Below are 23,422 nucleotides of genomic sequence, written 5' to 3'. Positions count from 1 at the left end.
CACCTAATCAATTATTGTTTGCATAAAAATTACTATTTTTAATATTCATTCATTGCATATTAATCACTTATAAGTAATAATAGTAAAAATAAAGAAAAAAACGAATTAACTAAAACATAGTGTGAGTTGTTACCTAATTATCATTAAGAGCCAAAGTTAATGATATAAATATCGCTCTTAAATCTTAATTATTTTATTTTCCTCAAATAAGGATATCAGTATAAAATTATTATACTTAGACCATCTCCAATGGTTTTCTCTATTTTTACCTCTAAAATAGAGGAACTCTATAATAGAGGTGACTTTTGCTCCAACGGATACCTCTATTTTTTTCTCTAAAAAAGAATATTCCGTAGAGATTCCTTTTTTATTTTACTGTTAATACCTTTTACTTATAAAAGTTGCAAACTAACCCATTTATTTTAGTATTTGTGAAACTTTCATAAAATTATGATATTATTTAAAATTTTAACATTCATAAATATTACCAAAATATTAAATAATTAGTCTTTGTTGTATATCAAATAATTAGTCTTTGTTGTATTAAATAATTCGATTGGACAAATTTTTAGGGATATTGGGGGATCCGGAAGTAATTTACCAGAATATTAAATAATTAGTCTTTGTTGTATTAAAAATAATGTTATGGCATGAATAAAAACTAAAATATTTAAGTTATTTATATTTAATAAGATTTTATATAAATTTTCTTTTGCAAATAATAGTCTCAAATTTTAAAAATATTTTTCTATACAAAAACCTTTAAAAATTTTTAATACGAAAATCTTAAAAAATTTTAAACCAAAATATTAAAATTAGTCAAATTTAACTTTATAATCAATTATCCTATTAATATACAAATTAAATTATTATTAAAATATTTAAATTATTATTAAACTATTTAAATATAGATTTAAATTATTATTAAACTATTGATATATATATTTTATTTATTTTGATCATAAATATAAAAGTGTTAAAAGTTCAAGGACCAATTTATAAATAAAAAAGTTCAACTCTATTATAGAGGAAAAAATAGAGTTCCTCTATATATAGAGGAAAAAATAGAGATCTCTATTATAGAGGTAGAAATAGAGTTGGGTTGAAGTGGATTTTACTTTAAAATAGAGTTAAAAAGCAAATATAGAGGTGGGTTGGAGATGCCCTTATGTTTGTTTCTCTTTTTTTATGCTACTAGGTAATATCCGGCGCATATGTGTAGGTTGTTGTATTACATATGTTAAAATTATGAGAATTTTCATAGAATTTTTTTAATAAAGTTTTTAAAAATGATATTTCTAATGTTTGTATTGCAAAAAATGTATTTTTGAAATTCTTATTAAAAATACATATATAACAAACAAATTTCCTAAATGTCAATAATACACTTTATTTATTCAAATCATAAAAATTTACTATGATATTCAAAATACCTAAAACATTTAATAATTAAATTGCAAAATCATTTTTGCTGAGTTTATGGGGGTTATAAGGTCACACGTAACACTGAACAGAGCTTCTGATGAAAGTCACAACTACAATTAAGAGCTTACGTAGTTGTACTTTTCACTCTCATAATGTTTCAGTTGTACTTTCTGTCGTTTCTCTGCTACTCTTTGAATCTACTAGGTAATATCCCGCGCATATGCGTTGGTTGTTGTATTACATATGTTAATTTATTTTAGTTTATTTCATAATCATAAAATTATGAGAATTTTCTGAGAATTTTTTTTTTAATAATTTTTTTTTAAAATGGTATTTCTAATATTGGTATTGAAAAAATGTATTTTTGAAATTCTTATTAAAAATACATAACAATCAAAATTCCTAAATGTCAATAATACACTTTATTTATTCAAATCATAATTACTATGATATTCAAAATTTACCTAAAACATTTAATAATTAAATTGTAAAATTATTTTTGAATTATCAATTAAATATATTGCCTATAAAATCATATGAAATGCAATTAAAAATTCCAAATATTAATTTAATTTTTAATCTCTTTTATATTCACCTTAATTTAAGCTGTATTGCTAGGTTAAATTCTAATGATTTCCTCTTTGTAGTAAGATTTTAGAAATGTGAATATCAGTTTGTTTTTCATATAGAAAATCGTTAAATTACAAATTTTGAATTAAAAAAACACTATAATGATCTTTATATAATTATATTTTGGATCAGAAGAACTAAATATAATGATGAGTATACAAATTCTCAAAAAACAATTGGAGGTAAGAGAGAGTTAAAAAATTTTAATTTAATAATTGATATATCATGGTTTTTAGGTGTTTTTAGCCATGATATAAGTCTTATCTATAGAGTCTTTTGGTGTTTTTAGAGTCTATTTGAGTCTTTATAGGAATTATCATGGATGGGAGCTTAATGGAGCTAAATTGGAGGATTTGGAGCTTAATCAAGCATTGAGGCTGAGTTGCAAAGTTGGGAGACGAAATTTAGAGAGTGCATCGATCGACACACTGATAGCATCGATCAATGCTAGGCCAAAGTCAGAATTGTAAGTTTTCCCACAAGTTTTGAAGATTTACAAATCTGCCCCAAAGTTTTCCATATTTGCATCATTGGTCCCTGGCCGTGTTTAGGAATATAAATAGGATTTTTGGGTCATTGTTTAGACCTAAGCTTTATTTTTCCTGCAATTTTTGAGAGCAAAACCCTGTAAGAGATTTTAGAGAGTTTTTGGAGAGAAGAATCAAGACTCCTTCCAGAGAAGATTCAGAACTCCTTTTCTACTTCTTTTAATCTCTTAATGCAATTTATTCAGAAGATGTTTTGTGTTTCATTGATTATGTCTGAGTAGATCTGCTTGTTAGGTTTAGGATTTCTCATTAGGGATTTCATGGATTATTAGATCTGTTAATTTAGGATTCATTATCTTTCTTGTTCTTCATCATAGGTTGTTCTTAATGCTAGATCTTTGATTAGTCATCTGGATTTAGATCTTAGGATTATTAATTGATATGAGAATATAATTGATTTTCTTGATAAAACCTTTTGATGAGCAAAATTATTTCTTGCAAAGAGATTTGATTTAATAATTTTGTGAACAATCTAAACCTGTTTTTAAAAGCTGATTTATTACCAATAATTTTGCAAAAGAGATTTGGATTTTCTGGTTTTAAACTTAGATAATATTTGCAGTGAGAACTGATTTATTTTATAATTGTGTTTAGAGTTCAAGAACGGTGCTTAATTGTTGAATCCTGCTAGTTTAATTAATTGATCTAATTTTCCATGATTTCCTGAGAATTTTCCTAGGCCTAGCGTTTTTTAATTCCTGAATTTACAACACCTTTTAATTCTGTTTCTGCATTATTTTTAAATTAATATTTTGATTTAGCATAATTAAAAGATTATTAAGTCTATTGTGTGAATCTAGAGTTCTTGTGGATTCGATCCCTAAGTACTACAATTGATCTCTTAATTTGAGAGAGTAGCTCAGGGTTAAATTTGAGCATATCAAATTTTGGCGCCGTTGCCGGGGACTCTTTTGATTCACCATTAGATTAAAGTCTTTGATTTTGTCTAGATTTTTATTTTTCTGTTTTACTCACACGCTTTTGTTTCCTTTCTCTTGTGTGTTTCAGGTACATGCCTAAGCCTAGCACCAGGAAAAATCCTATTGGTCCGGTTGTTAAGCTTACAAACCAAGAGTTAGGACAACTAGAGCGTGAAAACACAAAAGCAGCCAAGTCAGTGAAGATGGCCAATACAATCATATTGAGACCTGATGCGGCTGGAGTTTTGAGAGATCAAGAGGGTCATGTGCGCATCGAGCAAGGCCAAAAGCTTGATGCTGATGGGCGAGTTATTGAGGAAGAACTCGTCGTGGTTGGTGAGAATGCAGATGGCGTCGATCGACGCAACGTCGGCATCGATCAACGCAACCAGGACGGCATCGATCGACGCAATGCTGGCATCGATTGATGCAATGCCATAGCTGATGCGGAGAATGTTCAGAGGCGACGGGATGACAATGGAGAGCTTGTCAAGACTCTTGCGGACTTCAACAGACCATATTTGTTTTATGAGAACCGCTCTGCAATTGTCCCTCCTCCATTCCCAAGGAATGACTTTGAGTTGAAGCCTGCCTACTTCGCTCTTGTTGGACAGAGGCCATTCCAGAACCTGCCAAATGAGAAGCCTCTAGATCACATTGAACACTTTGAGGACATTGTCACTAGCATCAAGGCTAATGGAGTCACTGAAGACTACCTCTACTGCAAACTTTTCCCCTACTCTCTTGCTGGGGAAGCTTCTCACTGGCTAAGGCAGCTGAAGCCAGGATCTCTGACAACCTGGCATGACATCAAGGTGGCATTCTTGAACTATTTCTATGATGATGCGATGTCTGATGAGCTCAGGATCAAGCTTTCCACCTTTAGACAAGGTCCTACTGAATCTTACAAAGCTGCTTGAGTAAGATTCAAAGCATACCAGAGGGACTGTCCACATCATGGGTTCTCAGAGGTACAGTTGATCAGTATCTTCTTCAGCGGTATTGATTGGAGATATCAGATGGCTTTGGATGCTGCTAGTGATGGGAACTTCAAGACAAGGTACCCAGATGATGCTGAGAAGTTGATAGAAAGGCTAGCATCAAGCAACAGTACCAAGAATGCAGACTTAGAGCGGAAAAGAGCACATGAAGGCAATGATTCAAATCAGTTTGCTACAGTGAATGCTAAGTTGGATACAGTGCATAACCTTCTTGTTGGAAAGAAGTCTGTCCATTTTGCTGAAGATGTTGAGATTTTTGAGCCAAAGCCAGAGACTACAGAAGAAGATGTCAATTTTGTGTATGGAGCTGGATATCAGACACAAAAATTTGGCAACCAGCAGGGCAGCAGACCTTACAATGGGAACTCTTCAAGCTACACTCCTAAGCCGGATTACCAGAAGCAACAACAGAACACCGGCTTTACAAGGACCTATGGTAATTCTTCTTATCAGTCTCCACCCCCACAGACTTCTGAGAGTCGAATGGAGGCCATGCTTGATCAGATTCTTCAAGGACAAGAGCAGTTGACAGTGACATTCAATGGAAAGATTGATAATGTCTACAATGAACTGACTGGGAAGTTTGATGCATTAAATACTTATGTCAAGAAGCTAGAAAGTCAAGTGATTCAGACTGCTGGGTCTGTTAAAAGACAAGAGGAACTTCTTTCTAGAAGAACTGAGAACCCCAAGCATGCTTGTAATGCGATTTTGGTGAAGGAAGGAGACGATGATACGTCACTTGATCCAGCATCGACCGATGCAGCTGCTAAGCATCGATCGACGCAACCCTCCGTGGTCGTAGAAGGGTTGACTTTGCGAGACAGCATCGACCGATGCTAGGCCTGGGCACTAATACCCGTTACCCGTACTCGACCCGTTACTTGGCTCGTACCCGTCCCAAAAAAAAGGATACCCGCAGCTTTAGGGTCGAGTAAAGGATATTATATTTATATTACCCGTGAGTAAGGGACGAGTATAGGGTATTAGTTTAGTTTTCAATACCCGTCCCGTTACTCGGCCCTTTACCCGTTTTGCTACCCGACCCATAAATACCCGTTAATATTTTGTATTATTATTATTATTATTTATTATTAATTTATAGAGTTAGAGTTAAAACCTAAGTTTAACTTAGCCTAACTGAATTAATATATTATTTTTATTTTCAAAATTCGTAATTTTATAATTTTGGAACTATATATTGCATAAATTTATGAATTTTTTATTTTTTGGATTTCAAAAGATAAAATTATTATTGCGATTATTAACATTTTTTTTATCGGGTACTCGTTTTCCGGGTAATAATAAAGGGTCGGGACGAGTAAAGGGTCAACTATTTTTTACCGGGTACCCATTTCTCCGGGTACCCGTTATTTAAGGGTCGAGTATGAGTAAATTTTTTTTGTTACCCGTTAGGGTCGGGACAAGTAAAGGGTCGGAGAAAATTCAAGGGTACCCGTCCCGTGCCCAGCACTAACCGATGCAACTCTAGCATCGACCGATGCAACGTCGAGACCGAGAAGGGAGTTACAAAAGCTCCGATTCCAGTTGCTGAAAGAGTGTACAAGCCTAAGGTTCCTTTTCCTAAGCCTAGGAGGTCCAAGCAGGAGCTTGAGGAAGCTAGATGCAAGGCTATGATGGACAAGGTGATGATTGAAATGCCTTTGGTTGATGCAGTCAAGTTTTCTCCTGGGATTAAGCGGTATGTTAAGAGGATGGTCACCAATGGTTTGAGTCCTGAGGAAGGAGCACTGCTTACAAAGGATGTCAGCTCAATTCTGTTAAAGCAGCCTCCACAGAGGAAGAAGGATAAGAAGCAGGAGGTGGTTGTCTCTAAGGAAGTAAGTGCAGTGATTCAGAGTAGGATTGCAGAGAAGTTACTAGATCCTGGAAGTTTTGTGTTAGATTGCTCTATCTCCTCAGGAAGGTTTCATCACTCACTTTGCGATCTTGGTTCTAGTATAAACTTGATGCCACATTCTGTTGCTGTGAGACTTGGGATGACAGATTTCAAGCCAACTAAGATATCTCTTATCTTAGCTGATCGATCCAGAAGAATTCCTGAAGGTGTCTTAGAGGATATTCCAATCAAGATTGGAGATTGCATGATTCCCACTGACTTTGTGGTGTTGAAGTATGACCAAGAGCCTAGTGATCCTCTCATCTTAGGACGCTCTTTTTGGCTTCAGCTGGTGCCATCATTGATGTTAAGAAGGGACACATAGCTCTGAATGTAGAAGATTTGGTTATGAACTTTGAGATGGACAAGCTGAGAAGGGTTCCAACTATTGATGGTCAGATATTTTCTGTGGAGGTTGTTTCTGATGACAATCTGATCATTGAGCTTCATGGAGACAGTATTGTTGGGTATGTCAAAGAGATGGAGACTGTTGAGAAAGTGAGTAAAAATCCTGCTAAGCTTGAAGATTGGAGTGGAGATCATCTAATCAGTACTAGAGACCATGATGAGGTTCTGATCCATGACAAGTCGCTGTTAGATGACGTTTTTGTACTGGAAACACGGATTTCAGAGGTTAGTTGCAGAATCGTTGAAGAAACCCGAGTTGCAAGCTCAGCATCGATCGATGCAACGATGGCATCGATCGACACTCCTTCCAGAGACGGCTCGGACTTGTCCACAACCACAGATTCTCGCGTTGGATCCTTAGCTGCAAGTGCTAGACCAGTTGTAAAGCTGAAATCTCATCATTCCACAGCCAAGAACTCACAGGTAAGGCCAAGGTATGCATCTTCTTCACCCAAACCTTCTCCTATCATCAATAAGAATTTCAAAGGTACAAAAACTGTTGTGCAGTTAACCAAGCCGCGAGATTATCGCAGTGTGCTTGTTTCTTCTGTTGATGATTTTCCAGGACTTAAAAGAAAGCCACCCATCCCTCAGTCCCGTCCTGGTCCTGCTCCTCACATCCTTGTCAAACCTCATGCAGCTAAAGCCTACACACCCCCTTGGAGGAAGAGGACATCCTCTCAGAAGCATTCACTGCCATGTTCCGATCCACCGGATGCCTGAGATCCGACACAGTCAAGCTAATGACTGAAAACAAGCGCTTAGTGGGAGGCAACCCACTGGTAGGTTTTTCTTTTTCATTTTTCTTTTAATTTTCATTTATTTTTATTTTGTACGCCAATCTCTTACTTGATATCACTGGGGACAGTGTTGTTTAAGTCTGGGGGAGGCAGTTACTAACTACGTTTTTGTTTTTGAAAAAAAAAAAAAAAAAATTGTTTTATTGAGTCAAAATTTTGTTGGGAACTATGATTTTTCTTTTTAGTGTATTGCCTTGGTTGATTAATGATGCAGATTGAATCCACAAATCCGACTAATGAAAAATCCAATGGCTGACCAGTGAACCAGAGACATCCGAATTACCAACAGAATCCATAAAAGCTTGAGGTAATTTCTGTACTTTTCTTTTTACCTCATCAAGGAGATTGATTTTCATAGAGCTTGACTCCTTGTTCATACCTGACAAGTAAGACTTCAGAAAGAAAATGGTACTTCTCTCTCTTATTCAAGTTAAAAAAAAAAAAATCCTGAGAGCTTTGTTAAAAAAAAAAAGAGAATAAAAGATGAGATGATTTTGATCAGTTTAGAGAGGTAGGTAAATTACCTGTGACCTCATTATTCTACTCTTGAGTCAAATGATTACACAAAGCTTGGAAGCGAAGGGTAGGTAAATTACCGATGACCCCATTATTCGCCTACAATTTTGAGAAAAAAAGAGAAAACAAATCAAAGCTCTAAGGAAGATTAAATAGAATAAGTCTGGGGGAGAGAAAGAGTACCACATGTGGTAAAAGATATGTCTTGCTTGTTATGGTATTGTACGAGAATGAGTCTAGAAGGTTCTTGATATTGATCAAATTGATGAGACTCACCAATGAAAGCTTAATGGAGGAAGTAGTGGAATTTGGTTTGAATTTGGGATGCTATGAAAGTCAACGGAGAAGTACATGGTGGTTCGATTTGGATTTATCAGCTAAGCATGTGGATTAAGGTTTGGATGATTATGGCATTACTTTAAAAAGAAAATGAGTTCCTGCGTTTTCAAACCTCTTTCACAGATGAAGTTTATGTTTTGCTTGAGGGCAAGCAAAGGCTAAGTCTGGGGGAGTTGATATATCATGGTTTTTAGGTGTTTTTAGCCATGATATAAGTCTTATCTATAGAGTCTTTTGGTGTTTTTAGAGTCTTTTTGAGTCTTTATAGGAATTATCATGGATGGGAGCTTAATGGAGCTAAATTGGAGGATTTGGAGCTTAATCAAGCATTGAGGCTGAGTTGCAAAGTTGGGAGACGAAATTTAGAGAGTGCATCGATCGACACACTGATAGCATCGATCGATGCTAGGCCAAAGTCAGAATTGGAAGTTTTCCCACAAGTTTTGAAGATTTACAAATCTGCCCCAAAGTCTTCCATATTTGCATCATTGGTCCCTGGCCGTGTTTAGGAATATAAATAGGATTTTTGGGTCATTGTTTAGACCTAAGCTTTATTTTTCCTGCAATTTTTGAGAGCAAAACCCTGTAAGAGATTTTAGAGAGTTTTTGGAGAGAAGAATCAAGACTCCTTCCAGAGAAGATTCAGAACTCCTTTTCTACTTCTTTTAATCTCTTAGTGCAATTTATTCAGAAGATGTTTTGTGTTTCATTGATTATGTCTGAGTAGATCTGCTTGTTAGGTTTAGGGTTTCTCGTTAGGGATTTCATGGATTATTAGATCTGTTAATTTAGGATTCATTATCTTTCTTGTTCTTCATCATAGGTTGTTCTTAATGCTAGATCTTTGATTAGTCATCTGGATTTAGATCTTAGGATTATTAATTGATATGAGAATATAATTGATTTTCTTGATAAAACCTTTTGATGAGCAAAATTATTTATTGCAAAGAGATTTGATTTAATAATTTTGTGAACAATCTAAACCTGTTTTTAAAAGCTGATTTATTACCAAGAATTTTGCAAAAGAGATTTGGATTTTCTGGTTTTAAACTTAGATAATATTTGCAGTGAGAACTGATTTATTTTATAATTGTGTTTAGAGTTCAAGAACGGTGCTTAATTGTTGAATCCTGCTAGTTTAATTAACTGATCTAATTTTCCATGATTTCCTGAGAATTTTCCTAGGCCTAGCGTTTTTAATTCCTGAATTTACAACACCTTTTAATTTTGTTTCTGCATTGTTTTTAAATTAATATTTTGATTTAGCATAATTAAAAGATTATTAAGTCTATTGTGTGAATCTAGAGTTCTTGTGGATTCGATCCCTAAGTACTAAAATTGATCTCTTAATTTGAGAGAGTAGCTCAGGGTTAAATTTGAGAGAGTAGCTCAGTGTTAAATTTGAGCATATCAATAATTCGATTATAATAGTTTATTTTGTTAAAACATTGCATACGTTTAAAAATAAAATATATATACATGTATGAAGATGATTTCTTTTGATTGATTTCCTCATTGGCTTTGATTGAAATTAGTGTTGTTGAATCTTCATCGATAATTTTTTTTATAGCCACCAAATTTTTATTATACATATGTAATTGAACATTGAAAATAGTAAAAAGAGAAAGAAGGAAGGAAGAAATACAATTAAAAAAACAAGAAATAAAATTGAACAAAATATAAGATAAATCCAGCAAAATATATAATCACACTATTACCATAAACAAAACAAATATGATAATTCAACTCTTACAACACATATGAGATATAACAACATTTGATATTGGTGGGAGGTAAGGAGAGAATGATTAATTATAAGATGATATCCAAATTAGATAATGGAGATGAATCTTTTAAAATAAGAACAATGTAAAATATATATCATGCAGTCTCTAAACTTAAAATTTAGCATTAAAATTTTACAATGATATTTTATTTGATTTTTTTGTAACTCATACAACAAAAATAAGAAATCAAAAAAAAAAAATGAAAAATGATTTGAGGTAATGTATAAGAGAATGAGAGAAGTGGAAGAGAATGAGAGAATATGAAAATGTGAAAGTAAAAAATGCTAATATGAGAGAATGAGATAATGTTTTTTATATGATAAGAATTGATGGAAGTTACAAAAGAAAAATGAGTGCATAATTATAATTTATTGTGTTTAAATAAAAGGGAAATTACCTAGAATATTGCATAAAAGTAGGTTTATTACTAGACTAACACATTGAGATTTCTGTGTTACTAGAATAACACATAAAAGTTTGCAAATTACTTCTATATCTGAGTTGTGTGTTTTATTACGATTTATGCCATTCTCTTTTAAAACGAAGATCGTAAAAGGGGAAAATAAAAAGATCATAAACCTAAGTCGATCTCTTGAATCTTTGTGTTGTTTGTCTTACGATTGTTGGGTTGAGATCAGCTATTTTTAGATAGCTTGCGGCGTGAAAAGAATCTGTGTGGAGGACGTTTGGCTGGAGGACCACTGACGGCGAGTTGACGGCGAGGTGGTTTGAAGTAGAGGAGGAGGGAAATAAAGCGATTTGCTCAGAGGTAAATTTCTATATCGTGGTTTAGTCTCTATTGCTTACTATTTTCTTATACCCGAGTATTACATAGTAGGCCTTGTATATTGTATGTTAGTTTTCTGTATGTTGTTGAGCTCTGTTTTTCGGAAGATATTTGTGTGACTTCATGTTGCTTCGTTGCTAATCTAAGCAACAAATGTTTTGTGATATTGAATTAATAACTAAACTAAAGCTTCTGTCGTAGATATGGGGTCAAGCAAGAGGTATCCAAGTAGGTTGTATGGGGTTGGTAATTTTCCACTGCCGATGAGAAGCATGCACCACGATTGTAGTTTGTCCAATCTTGGTGGTTTGAAAGGCTTTGTTGGTGATGAGGTGTATGAAAAAATAAGAAAGAATTCGCAGCTGGGAGTTCTATTGGATCTAGCCGAATCTGACTACCTGTTTTGTGGGAAGACCATCCATTATCTATTGTCCAATCAATTGGCAATAAACATTCCTTCGGAGGTATGGTTTTTGGTTGGAGGAAAGCCGTTGAGGTTCTCTCTATATGAATATGAAGAAATTAGTGGTTTGAATTGTGAGAAGATTGATGAAACAGAGTTTGAAGTCGATCATACACCTTTATTGGTGGCTTTAAAGGTGAAAGCTTTTAATGGACCCAACTGGGAGGAGCTAGTTGAGGGTTTGAGAAGCTGCCGTGGGTGGTCTGATGAAATGAAGACGCAGATAGCTCGGTTGTATCTTGTTCATGTTGGAGTGCTTGGTTTATCAAGGAACAGTCGGATTCCTCTGGAATACGCTAAACGAGCGTTGAATGAAGAAGCATTTGAGAGTTTTCAATGGGGTAGGGTTGGATTCAAGAGTTTAGTTGATTCCATCAAAGTCCTTGGGTTACCTAACAATGGTTATACCCTCCATGGATGTGTCCATGTATTGCTGATATGGGCATTTGAGAGCGTGAAGGTGCTGGGGGCTAGCTACGGGAATGTAAGAGAAGGTGTAGATTTGCCTCTGTTAAGGTGGAGAGGAGGGAGGCCAAGGAAGGATATCGAAGCCTTCATATCTGGGAGCAAACTCCTTAATAATGGGGAGGTATGCCTTCAATTTACGTATACATTATTTGTCTGCATTTTTTCTTTGTGATAGATTATTAAAAGTTATGGTATCTGAAATGCAGCTTCAGGTGAAACATTTAGTACCTAAACCTTTGGAGTTTATATATCCAGATTGGCCAGGACAGTATTGTGTGTATGGTGTAGGAGAAGGTTTGAAGAAGAAACTGGATAATCTGCTGTTAGACGTGATCAATGGCGAAGTGGATGAAAGAGAATGGGATTGTGTAAAAAAAAGGAAGGGGGAACATACGAAGAAGAGGGAGAGGAGGCAACATGTTGCAGGGGTAAGTGACGATGATTTCCTTGAAACAGCCCCAACCAGCATCCGTAATGTCCCCAATAATGCGAAGGAGCAGAAAGAAAGTGTTGGGGACAAATGTTCAGCAGAGAAGGCGTCTGGAGATAAGCATTCAGGTGTGCAGGGTGAAAATGGTAGTGGAAGGTTATTTACTATGGTTGAAACACTAGAGGCGAAAATGGATAATATTCAGATATGTTCAAACTTCAAGGTATGGAGAGTAGGATGGGTAACTTTGAGAGTGACGTTCAACTATTGAAGAAAGTTGTTATCAACACAACGGATGGAGGAGCGCATACGCAAGGACCTCTTACATTAAGAAATGACGAACAAAAAATAGAGGAGGTATGATCTGCGTACCGTATTGATAAAATTGTTATTATATATCTATTGTTCAGTATGAAGTCATTGTATTTATATATTCGAGGAAACAATATCAATTTCAGTTTTGTGAAGTTGTATAATTAATTTTGTAATTATTTTGATATATGATTTTTTTCGTACACACAATTTAGCAATTTGTATACTTTGTCTCTAGTTTAACAGCGTCATATTATATTTCAAATGTCTTGTAAATAACGTCAAATACATGTCTTTTGTTTCAAGTCATGGCTATATCAGATAAAGCATTCGGACAAGGATGGTTATAAAGTTGCTAGTTGTGTTAGGAATCCGTTAGCTATTAAGGATAAGGTAATGTGGTCTGGGAGTATTAAAATCGAACCAGAGGACAGTGTAGAGCGAATTCCAAAGCAGATGGTAGACAGTGTACAGCGTGTCAAAAGAGTACAGAGTTGGGAGACAGAGGAAGGCGATAAAAGAGCAAAGTATAATGACAAAGTTGATGGAGCAGGTGCTCAACCCGTTCCTATTAATGTTATCCATCCGGTAAGTGGTGGTAACCCTCGCTCGTCGGATCGAAAGTGCGAATCTGTTGTGGATTTAACCAATGAGACCAGGAGTCGTGCATCGTCTCATACAGTGAAAGATAAGGAGAAAGCCATGTATTTTGCATATTTGTTACAAAAGGTGTTTCCTCCATCAAGAGAGCTTGATCTTCTATTAGTAGATCCAGTGGGCACCAACCCTAATGACGAATCAATGCGAGCTGCATTAATGACCCGACGTGAAAGCAACATTGTAGTCCTATCTCCCGCAGTGTACGATCCTTTTAGTGAGGCAAGTCCTGAGAAAATTGCAAAGCTGATGTCCTTCCTAACTGATGATTTGTAAGTCTTCATTTAGAGTTGTATATAATTAGTGTCTATATTCGGATTTGAGGACTACGATCTATAACTGATTTGTTAATTTTGGTATTCAGGGCTAAAGTACCTTCCACTGGAAATGCCGAATTTTATTTTTGCCTCCTGACCCCTAAACAATTGTGGCCAACTACAACATTCGGCTGGTTATGGGATGCGGTAAGCTTCGTAGCATAACATTTGACGCAGTTAACTATGGTATACTAATGCCTGATAGATGTCACTCGTGTTGCAGCACATGGTTACATGTATGCATATGTTCCGTATTAGGGGGACGCAAACGCCATCCCCATATAAAACAGATCGTATTGCTTTTCTCGATCCTTTGTTTGTTAGTATGTGGGCACTCGAATTCCCTAAAATGGAAGCCTCTAATCAATGGGTTTTTGGAGAAGGTTGTTTTGAGACGTACGTGGGAAGGCTGCCAAAATACGGAATGACAAACAAAGTGTGCGTTGACGATGTAGACACCCTACTCTTCCCATACAACCTCGATAACAACCATTGGGTAGCCATCGAAGCTGACTTAGTCCAGCGGAGGCTAAGAGTTTACGATAGCATAAATAGCGGTAGAACCGACGAGAGTCTACAAAAGAAGTGCAAACCGTTCGCAAAAATGATTCCACGCTTGATACAAGCATATAAACCGGAGGTACAAAGATGAGCATATCGGGGCGGCGGCATTTAGTTACTACCGGGTGAAAACACTCCCACAGAACTATCAACAAGGTGACTGTGGTGTGTACACGTTGAAGTGCTTAGAGTGTATAGCTCTTGGAGTAAATTACACAGGCCTATGTGATGCGGCCATGCCTTCTATTAGGATGAAACTTGCTGCAGACGTGTTTGATGAGGTCCCAGACCGAGACTGCTTTCTCCAACTAGATGCTACGTCGGAGACAGTAGATTATCCAGAAGCTGAGTTCAACTCGGGATCAAAAAGTTGAAGAGGTTCCATGTACATTACCGGAGCAGTATGATTTTGCAAAATTGAAGATTGATTTTACGCGTGTTGCTAATAGAAGATGCGTGTTTGGTCATTATTTTGGTAACATGTGGGATTTGAGGATGTCGTTCTTAGATTTTCCGAGGTCTGGTCACTCAAATAGCTCCTATCGGTTGTTTGTAAACCCTCTTCAGGTGTAGTGTTTTTTGTATATTGGAGGGTGTAGATATGTATCATTATGACGTCTTTCTAACCAGTATTAGTATATGTTAGGCCTTTATCAGATGTGTACGTACCATCAACTAAGTAACGGCCTTATTATGGTCTGTGTACAGACGTACGTATATTTATGATCTGTGTACACACATACGTGTATTCATCAGTGTACGTACAATCGTTTTTCTACCGTTATAGACTTTATTTTTAGGTGGATGGTTGGTGCTTAGTTTCTATCCATTATGAGCACACTAACTTGTCCCTACTGGCAATCCTATGATATGATGAGCGAGGCAATTAAATTGTATTCAAAGTCAGCGAACCATAATCATCCTAAGAGACTGTTACGGATCATATGGACCACCTGCGTGAAAGTAATAAGTACAACCAGGAAGAATGTTTATTCGCTACTTAATTTATCGGACCAATACCAGCTTCGTAGACATCCATCGCGAACTTCTTTCGGAAATTGTCAATATTGTTGTCGCAGATCTTCAAGCAATCAGTGATCGGTTTACCCATGCTCAACAGTTCTAAAAACTTCATAGTAAGAGGTCCACAATCTCCCGTCCTCAAGTTTTGTCCTACTAGGCTAACCCTTTCAGCGGTAAATGGATCGAGAGGGTAGTTCACATCGATAACCCTCTGAAGTAGGTACGGTATCATCTCACACACCGGCTTGATCCGGGACATTACAAGGGTTTCTCTGGTGGAGGTCATCAAAGGATCGTAAATGGAAACATGTCTCGTTATAAGATTTATGCCCACTCCTACCCAATGCTTAGATTTCCAGTTCATTGGAGCATATATAACGTCGACATCTGTAACCCACTTCAACCTTGGTTCGTGGTGCATCCTTTCCCCATTGACGATGTCAATGAGTACTTCGTCCCATCTGAAATTCCGTTTCGCTGTGCTCCTGTTGAATGCTTGGAACCTTCTTGTCAACTCGTAAAACAGAACGTCGTCCAAAATTACGGTCCTTTGTTTTATCATTTCTTCTCCGTTTTTGTGCCACAGCGTTAGGGCAATCATCTCCATGTGCTGCAGATGCAGTTAAATGCAAACCCGTTGTGGGATTTAAATCCAACAAGAAACCATGAACACACCAAAATCGTGTAGTTAAAGTTTAAAATATGTACCTGACTATGGAACCATTTTTGGGACGATATGAGAGTAGAGAAGAATAGGATATCTGCCTTGCGGAATCCGAAAAAGGTGTGTACCCTGTGCAATTTTTTAATTATGGATACCCTATATCAATGATTGAGGATATCAATATGTCATCGGAGTAATATATACTACACTTACACATTATCTTGTTTTATCAACTCGGTGAATTTGCCGAATTTTCCATCAGCAACATCTTCCATAGGGTCGTATGAAACCGACCCTGCTTTTATCACTATGGCTTCGGATGGTTGACTCGCATGTATCTCCATTATCAATATCTCAGCCCGTCCTGTTTCATCCACAATAATAACCGTCTGCGGCACTAAATTGTCTGACTCACCGGGAATACATTCCTCCCCGGGACTTTGATCTGGTTGACCTCTAGTCTCTTTACAGCCCTCTTCGACATCGCTTTCGTTGGGTATTGCTTGGTCTCCGGCCTAATAAGATGCACGTACATACATTAGTTGTGACGTACATTGGACCATCTTAGTAGACACTATAAATATGGCAAATATTCGAAATAAAAAAATAAGTTTGCACAATTGGAGGTTAACTGTTGTTTCTATTTGTACATGTCCATCAGTTTTGTTACAGCCCTCCATGCCATCGCTTTCAATTTGTAGTGCTTGGACTTCGGCCTAATAAGGTGTACGTACATAGATTCATACTTACGTACACAAATGTCACAAATACTCAAAATCATCAAAGTTAGACACTTGCCTCTTGTTCACCGTCAACTGCAGTTTCATTTTCTACAGGTATTTCGGTTTTGTTACAACCCTCATCTGACTCGCCTTCCTGACGTCTTATGTCCCCTCCGTTACTGTTAAACCACTCGAACTCGAGTTTCCCGCCTTCTTGATGCAGTTCTTTCCCATCCTCCTATTCAAAATAATGAAACTTTTAAGACGCGTGTTCGTAGTAGGTCCGTTGCTAGAAGCAAAATTTTGCACACGTGTAGATTAGAGGAGATAAACAAATAACCGAATATATATGAAACCCACAGATGGTTATCCCTTTTATGGTTACTTCCTGACCTACCATTTTGTTACAATGCAGATCAGGTTCCATTTTAGTATTCAGCTGCAGCAATATCTGTTCAATTAAAGGTGAACAATGCTTTATTACGAATTTAGTGTTGTAATCTCCATTCCGTGTCAAATACTTACATCGGATACGATTTTAGTTGGTGATAACTCGACAGCAATGTCCCCCGCGTCACAATCTTGGCGACATTCATTAACTCCATTGTCCGGGGATGGTTCGTTCAGGCCACAGTCGTTATTATCGGTGACCCACTCATTAATATGAGTACGGGTTGTATCCTACGGTCAAATATATAAAGCGTATATGATAGGTGCATAAGCATAAACACCCCCATTACGTTGATTGAGTCGTATTCTAAAGAGGATCTTGTTGTCCATTACCTGGCCTCCAAGTAAAGAGTCACCACTTACAGTGTATTGACCATCTATGATCCTTCGAACCATCATTATTCCGATCACCCTGTGCACACCACGATAGCAACATAAATTAATATATGTAAGTAGTGAGAAAATTACTACCCTTAAGCTATTTGTCATATCAACCTTAGCAGTGGCAGCGCATCCCCTGTTTCTGACCTTCTCTCCCTTTTTTTTCATAACCATTACTGAACTCATTCTTCTAAACTTTATAGTTTTCCCTCTTTTTTTTTTTGAATACTTCTTCTCTGAAACTGTATGCGAAGCGTCAGAAGGTTCCCCATGTTCGTTTCTTTTAACCTCTAATAGTGCAGCTCTTATCTCCTTGCGGATCTCTGTACGTACGAAAATCTCCATGTTTGCCTGATTTTCCTTCATCAGAGCTTCTTGTTTCCTGTAGAACCGGTATAGTTCCGCCTTAAACCTTTCAAATTGGTCATCGTCCAAACGTTCATGAACAACGTGCGTACCCCCCGGTCGCGCATCAGTTCTCGTGCTCTTCTCTTTCTTATTGTCAATTGTTGCGGTGTCTGCTATTTTCCTCTTCCGACAGTCAACTGTAACTATATCACTAATTAACCATTAATTTTTTAAAAAATTAACTTTATAGTGTATCCCTTTGTAATGTATAAATGTTTTTAATACCTTTCTCTTCGGGATGTGTCTGTTTTGGACACCTATCATCACCTCCCATCCATATTGCCTCATCCCATTTGTGGCCTGCTTTAATAAGATTTTCAATGTTATCAACTTGATGGTCTTCCTCTTCGTCACGCCACGCCAATTCTCGACTATCACAATGATCCCCACTACCAACCATCCGTCTAATAACCACCTATAATATGATTACAAAAATATATACATTTTACGGAACTTATAGATTCAGGTCGTTAACGTATTATATCTGATAGACAAGGGATAAGTACATCATACCTCTTTAGCAGCCTCGCATGCGAAGATGTCTGCTGTCTTGATTGGCCGCAGTTTAGCCAGATTGTGGATCGATCTTTGATTAAACGCCTGATCTTGAACGTCAGATGGTACTAATCTTGCAATTGCAGGGACAGATTGGAAAGCCAGCAGCTGGAGTGCTAGAGGAAATCCATGAACAGCAACTGATTGTTGCTTGAAAGTTTTTACTAAGCTGTCTATGTCTGCTGGACATTTAAATCCTGTTATAGTCTCCAGCGTCCGTTCAAATGACAACCTTCCCCATGGATATTTTTAAAAAAAAATCAATATTCTTGGTCATTTCCACTGTCTTCGGATCTAGTTTTACTGGTTGCGTGGCGCATGTTAGAACTCCATCAACTATTATAATCAGCGCTAAAGCTAGTTTCTGCCACGATTCCATTTCCTCAGTCTCCAACCTTTTTACCAACTCGGAGATCGTTGGTTCCATGTTTTCCCCGAATAGAACCTCCCAAACAGTCTTACATCCTTTATCCGTTTTTGTAGCTCTTTCCACATCTCTCTTTTTAGGATAATTCCCACATTCGAGTCCTGTCAACTCTGCAAATTCCTGTAAACCAAACTTGATTGGATTGCCACCAAACACAATCCACATCTCATGCCGCTTTTTGGTCACCAATTGACGGCAAACAAATCCATGAACAAGTTTACCGGAGAACGAGATCTTGTTAGCAGGGATACGAAAAAGCTGCCCAAATGGAGACTCTAACAAGTTTTCCATTTTCTTTGTTCCACTCAGCACCCTCGATATTGTAGAAAGATATTCCGGTTTTGAATACGCATTTATCTTGGTTTTGAGAGGGTAACGGTCAAGAGCAAATAACCTCCTCGGTAGATCCAAGCTCAATTGAGGAACGATCTCTACAGCCTCGGGATCCATCCTATCACCACGAAGTAACCCTAATACCATATTAATATGTACGTACACTAAACCAATTAACCCCAATACCAATGTCTACCAAAGTTCACTTCTGTTGACGATTAGGGTTATTTAGCCTCTGCCCACCGCAAATACAAAACTATTCATTGATTTCACATCCTGGGCTACTCAAATCGATACTTAATTGTATTTGCTATATACTCTTCCAACGTAATATAGAATTTGGGGGAACAATCCCTCTTCCAATTTAAAGTAGGAAGTCAAGACAAACAGTTACCTTCTGATTCAACACCGGTGATGATAGAGGGATCGAAACTACTCGCCTTTTTCCGATTTCACCCGACCTCTGTAATCTCTTCTTCCTTAAATGTTCCGTCGCCGACTTGTAGGGAGCGTCGTTTTGTAGTACTTATCCTAGATCTAAACACCTTGATTCAAGAAATTGGGAGGTAAAACAACCCTATCGGACAGAAGATTCCGCCGTCGCAGCTAAGGCGTCAGTTTTCCGTCTATTAGCAAGAAAGAAGATTTTGCCTCTACTACTAAACTATTTAAAAATAATTTTTTATTTATACACAGTGCAATGGCTGAGCTTGTCTTTAATTATTTTTATTCATAATATACTGTTTTTCAACGTTATTGGTTCATTTGCACTATATATCAGCCTTTATCTGTCAGTTTATACAAGATGAGATCTATTCCTTGATGTTTTATAAAGTTTTACATTGAATTGGTTTGTTAAATGAACCAATATATTTTCCGGCTATATATAACGTCGACTATAGGGTCATAATTAAGTGGTGCATGCGATGTATCGTCTTCGCTTAACCGGCTGTTACACGTGTTAATTATCTAAATGCTATGTATCTGTCTGGATTGCAGTCACGACGTTTGAAAAACCACAATATGATACATCCGTTTGTGTTTCTTCGCGGATTATATAAGAAGACAAATACACACCCGGTGAAGTATGTATTCGTCTCTCAAAAACCAAAATATCACATCACTAAGTAAACATAAGTGCAACAAAGTCATGGTGCATTTCGACAGGCTATCCGATCTCCAGACGTGGCGTTCTGATTGGAAGGTTTCTGTTAAGATCATCCGCAAGTGGAGAAAGAGAGAAGCGAACATCGTCACCTTCGAAATGGTTGTTTCGGATGTGTTCGTAAGTGACTCGTCTCATCATCATATTATATGCACTTAATATTAAATGATTCATGTAGATCATGGTTGAACTTTTTTCGTATTCTTAGGGCGATAAGATGCAGGCAACAATCACCGAGGACCTGTTGCCCCAGTTCTTTGCGGGGATTGAGGAGGGTTTGTGGAAAACCTTCTCTAATTACGTCGTCACTGACGACACATCCGCTGTGAAGGTCGTGGCTTCCAACTACCGGATCATATTCACTGCTAGGACGGTTGTGGACAACATTCGTTGCTTGTCGACCAATCACTACATCGACTACGTCCCCTTCGACCAAATTTATGAACGATGGCCTCCTTGGACCCAGAACTGCTGCCTAGGTAACGTTGCATTGTGTTGTTACGTTTTTTAATATCAAATCCAATACCATAATTCTAATGAAATGAAACCATAGAGACGATGGGACAAGTAACTCACGTCGAACAAAGAATATTGGTGGACGATCCAACTGCTCCACGTTTTGCCGAGAGGACCCGGTTGAAACGGTTTTCATTGACGAATCTCGAGTGAGTCGTTTTGGCGATTATTAGCTTTCACACACTTTAAAGATATACCGTCCTATTAACGTAAGGTGTCTCTTTGGGTAGGGGTCATCACTTGCAATGTGTGGCTTATGATGAAATGGTCGATGATTTCGCCCGCAATTTTTGGCTATGCGGAGGCAAACCAGTTGTAGTCTTGCGATTCTGGAGGCCCAAGTTTAAGGATGGAGGTACGGATTAGGCAAACGTATTTAAAATAATTCAATCACCTTTTCAATATAAGATTACTTCATAATACTAATTTTGGTTACCCTTTTTCCTTATTTTTCCACACCGCAGGAGGGATGGAAGTGGTTAGTCAACCGGGTGTTTCTAAAGTGATATTTGAACCACCTTCCCTGAGGTTAGAGATTTCAAACTCCGGTTGGAATACTTCGACCAGCGCGAGCGGAGTGAAGACGATTCGTAGCCTATGTTTCCATTTGTCAATGTTGCTTACATTATAAACTTCTAAACCACGTTGCTGAACTCTTTATATTATCTTTATTACCTACATCCAAACAATCTATCTAACGTGGATAGGAATATTTTGATGTAAAATATTTGTGTGTAATACGCATGGTTAATTATATATATTTATTTTAATTTGGTAAGTATCTTCCTAATACTGCCAACCTTTAATGTTAGACGTATGTGTAGAAACGTGTACAAATGTTTATGTTTAATTGGAAGGGTTTGGTCGATAATATTAACACGACAAGGTTCCAAACAGTCTTTCTTTTAGACGACAAAATATGTCACTAAACCAAATATAACGTTTATAACTTGATTTCAAACAATTAACCCACAACCCAAAATACTACTCTAATAAAACGACAAAACTACATTAAGAAATAGGTCATTGTTGCTACTATAAACAAAGTCGCAACAAACACATTGGTCAGTTTTAATTTCATAATTAATCCATCACTCTTGTACGCAATCAACGTCTTCATCCTTTCCAACTCCATCTGATTTTCCTTGTGCATATTTAAGATGTTAGCAATGTCCTCTTTTTGTGCCTGAAGCGCTTCACGCAAATTCAAACTAGTTAACTTTAGAATATATTCCTTCACTGTTTTCAGTTCCTCCATCATAGCTTCATCCCACCATTTAAAAATGTGATAGTCCCCATCCTGCATTAATTTAAAAATATTTTTTTACATGAAAGTTAAATTATGCAAATAAATCTGATCTTTAATCAACCTCGGCGAAACTGTAAATCACTTACCTCTCTATTTCTACAAGTGTAGTGAAGCCTCCCTGGGTTTGTCCTAGTAAAAGAAGGTTGTAGGTTTGGCGTTTCACCACAGTAACAAACAGCCGGGATCCCATACTCCGCATCGTCATACTCGACTGGACTCGTGTTTGGCAAAGCAGACATTAAGAACGAAACTGATAACGTAATTGAAGGAGTGAAAATAAAGAAAATAGGAACTTTAAACTATTATCCGAATATCCAACTCTCAAAATCTAATCCAACATCTACGGCAGCGGCTCTCTCTGTTTCCCCCAAATCAGTTCAATGAACCCTAATTTCCCTGAATCTTATAATATATCTATTATATTCGGTTGGCCTTTTATAGAACTTTCTGTATTGTGTCGTTTTTTGTATTGAAAAACAACATGAAGTTTTCCAAGTTGTGTCGTTTTCCAATAGTTGCGAACAGCGTCGTAAGCTTGATACAGTGCCGCTATACCAAGGGCTTTATGCTACAGATTGTATTACCGATTATAGGGGATTCAATATCAAAAACGGTGCGGTGGTACAGTGGTAGGATTGGCCATGAGTGTCCTTCAGTGTCACGAGTTCAAGGCCTTGTAAAGCTGTACTTTTTTTTTTTTTTCTTATGTTTGTTAATGGTAAAAATATGTTTGGGCGGCAGTGTTGATATTTGTTGGTGTGTTTGCCCGGTGAAACTAAGTATACGTCGTCTTCACTGCACTTTTGATATTTATTTAGGAATATAAGGAGCAATACGACATCTACTAGACATTTTCGGATTAAAACGAGCAAAACGCCCAAAACGACAACGATTGTCATCCACGTTAATTAACATCTTCATTACATAGTAATTTAATTATCTAATGAAACATACGTGGGGAGATGAAACGCAACACAGAAGGGAACCGACGATACACCTAGAGGATTTCACAAATAGATTTGGCCACCCACCACACTCTGCAATTTACACAGATGATGTCATAATAACGTGTGTCGGTCGATAACCTGCCCCATCTCAAACAACTACTCATGGCACAGTCCGGGAAAGGGATCAACGAACTGGATGGATATACAAAAGAATCTTTGTACGTGTTTTTACGCGCCGTCTTAAACATACTCA

General features: G+C 37.0%; 4 protein-coding genes and 1 non-coding gene across 5 annotated transcripts; 3 read left to right on the top strand and 2 right to left on the bottom strand.

Moving 5' to 3' along the window:
• Positions 1–3,628: 3,628 nt before the first annotated feature.
• LOC147944857 (uncharacterized) lies at positions 3,629–5,556 on the top strand. The gene has a single exon (XM_087512831.1). It carries the CDS (start codon positions 4,543–4,545, stop codon positions 5,365–5,367), a length of 825 nt encoding a protein of 274 aa, XP_087368957.1. The 5' UTR covers positions 3,629–4,542; the 3' UTR covers positions 5,368–5,556.
• On the bottom strand, positions 4,381–4,487 carry LOC147944858 (small nucleolar RNA R71). Its single transcript, XR_015558789.1, has one exon. It is a non-coding gene; the product is annotated as a small nucleolar RNA R71 (small nucleolar RNA).
• Positions 5,557–11,264: 5,708 nt separating the features above from the next.
• LOC147944856 (uncharacterized) lies at positions 11,265–14,643 on the top strand. Its single transcript, XM_087512749.1, has 8 exons — positions 11,265–11,525; positions 11,607–12,113; positions 12,199–12,358; positions 12,449–12,645; positions 13,056–13,663; positions 13,756–13,855; positions 13,932–14,348; positions 14,452–14,643. Exons 1-8 carry the CDS (start codon positions 11,265–11,267, stop codon positions 14,641–14,643), a joined length of 2,442 nt encoding a protein of 813 aa, XP_087368875.1.
• A 626-nt stretch (positions 14,644–15,269) lies between these two features.
• On the bottom strand, positions 15,270–19,379 carry LOC147944855 (uncharacterized). The gene is made up of 12 exons (XM_087512748.1): positions 18,777–19,379; positions 18,431–18,580; positions 18,143–18,332; positions 17,739–18,060; positions 17,462–17,540; positions 17,204–17,359; positions 17,076–17,129; positions 16,755–16,916; positions 16,607–16,672; positions 16,170–16,471; positions 16,001–16,085; positions 15,270–15,902 (listed from the first exon to the last, which is right to left on the bottom strand). Exons 1-12 carry the CDS (start codon positions 19,377–19,379, stop codon positions 15,270–15,272), a joined length of 2,802 nt encoding a protein of 933 aa, XP_087368874.1.
• A 1,003-nt stretch (positions 19,380–20,382) lies between these two features.
• LOC147944854 (uncharacterized) lies at positions 20,383–21,544 on the top strand. The gene is made up of 5 exons (XM_087512747.1): positions 20,383–20,517; positions 20,606–20,876; positions 20,951–21,062; positions 21,144–21,268; positions 21,378–21,544. Exons 1-5 carry the CDS (start codon positions 20,383–20,385, stop codon positions 21,542–21,544), a joined length of 810 nt encoding a protein of 269 aa, XP_087368873.1.
• Positions 21,545–23,422: the final 1,878 nt, after the last annotated feature.

Source organism: Camelina sativa, chromosome 5 (genome assembly GCF_030686135.1).
Source record: "Camelina sativa cultivar CO46 ecotype springtype chromosome 5, ASM3068613v1".
Taxonomy (NCBI): Eukaryota; Viridiplantae; Streptophyta; class Magnoliopsida; order Brassicales; family Brassicaceae; genus Camelina; species Camelina sativa.
The sequence above is the reverse complement of the archived record's forward strand: the minus strand, read 5'-3'. Positions and strand labels throughout refer to the sequence as shown.

Bases quoted from the DNA above. Each gene is read 5' to 3' on its own strand.
- LOC147944857 (XM_087512831.1), top strand. From the start codon at position 4,543: ATGGCTTTGGATGCTGCTAGTGATGGGAACTTCAAGACAAGGTACCCA.
- LOC147944856 (XM_087512749.1), top strand. From the start codon at position 11,265: ATGGGGTCAAGCAAGAGGTATCCAAGTAGGTTGTATGGGGTTGGTAAT. The intron at 12,359-12,448 runs GTGTAAAAAAAA...TCCTTGAAACAG, and splicing joins GGATGAAAGAGAATGGGATT to CCCCAACCAGCATCCGTAAT. The intron at 12,646-13,055 runs GTATGGAGAGTA...TGGCTATATCAG, and splicing joins AGATATGTTCAAACTTCAAG to ATAAAGCATTCGGACAAGGA.
- LOC147944855 (XM_087512748.1), bottom strand. From the start codon at position 19,379: ATGGTATTAGGGTTACTTCGTGGTGATAGGATGGATCCCGAGGCTGTA. The intron at 18,061-18,142 runs GTATTAAAAACA...TTAGTGATATAG, and splicing joins GACACATCCCGAAGAGAAAG to TTACAGTTGACTGTCGGAAG. The intron at 16,086-16,169 runs GTAAGTGTAGTA...AAAATTGCACAG, and splicing joins TTGATAAAACAAGATAATGT to GGTACACACCTTTTTCGGAT.
- LOC147944854 (XM_087512747.1), top strand. From the start codon at position 20,383: ATGGTGCATTTCGACAGGCTATCCGATCTCCAGACGTGGCGTTCTGAT. The intron at 20,877-20,950 runs GTAACGTTGCAT...ATGAAACCATAG, and splicing joins GACCCAGAACTGCTGCCTAG to AGACGATGGGACAAGTAACT. The intron at 21,269-21,377 runs GTACGGATTAGG...TCCACACCGCAG, and splicing joins GCCCAAGTTTAAGGATGGAG to GAGGGATGGAAGTGGTTAGT.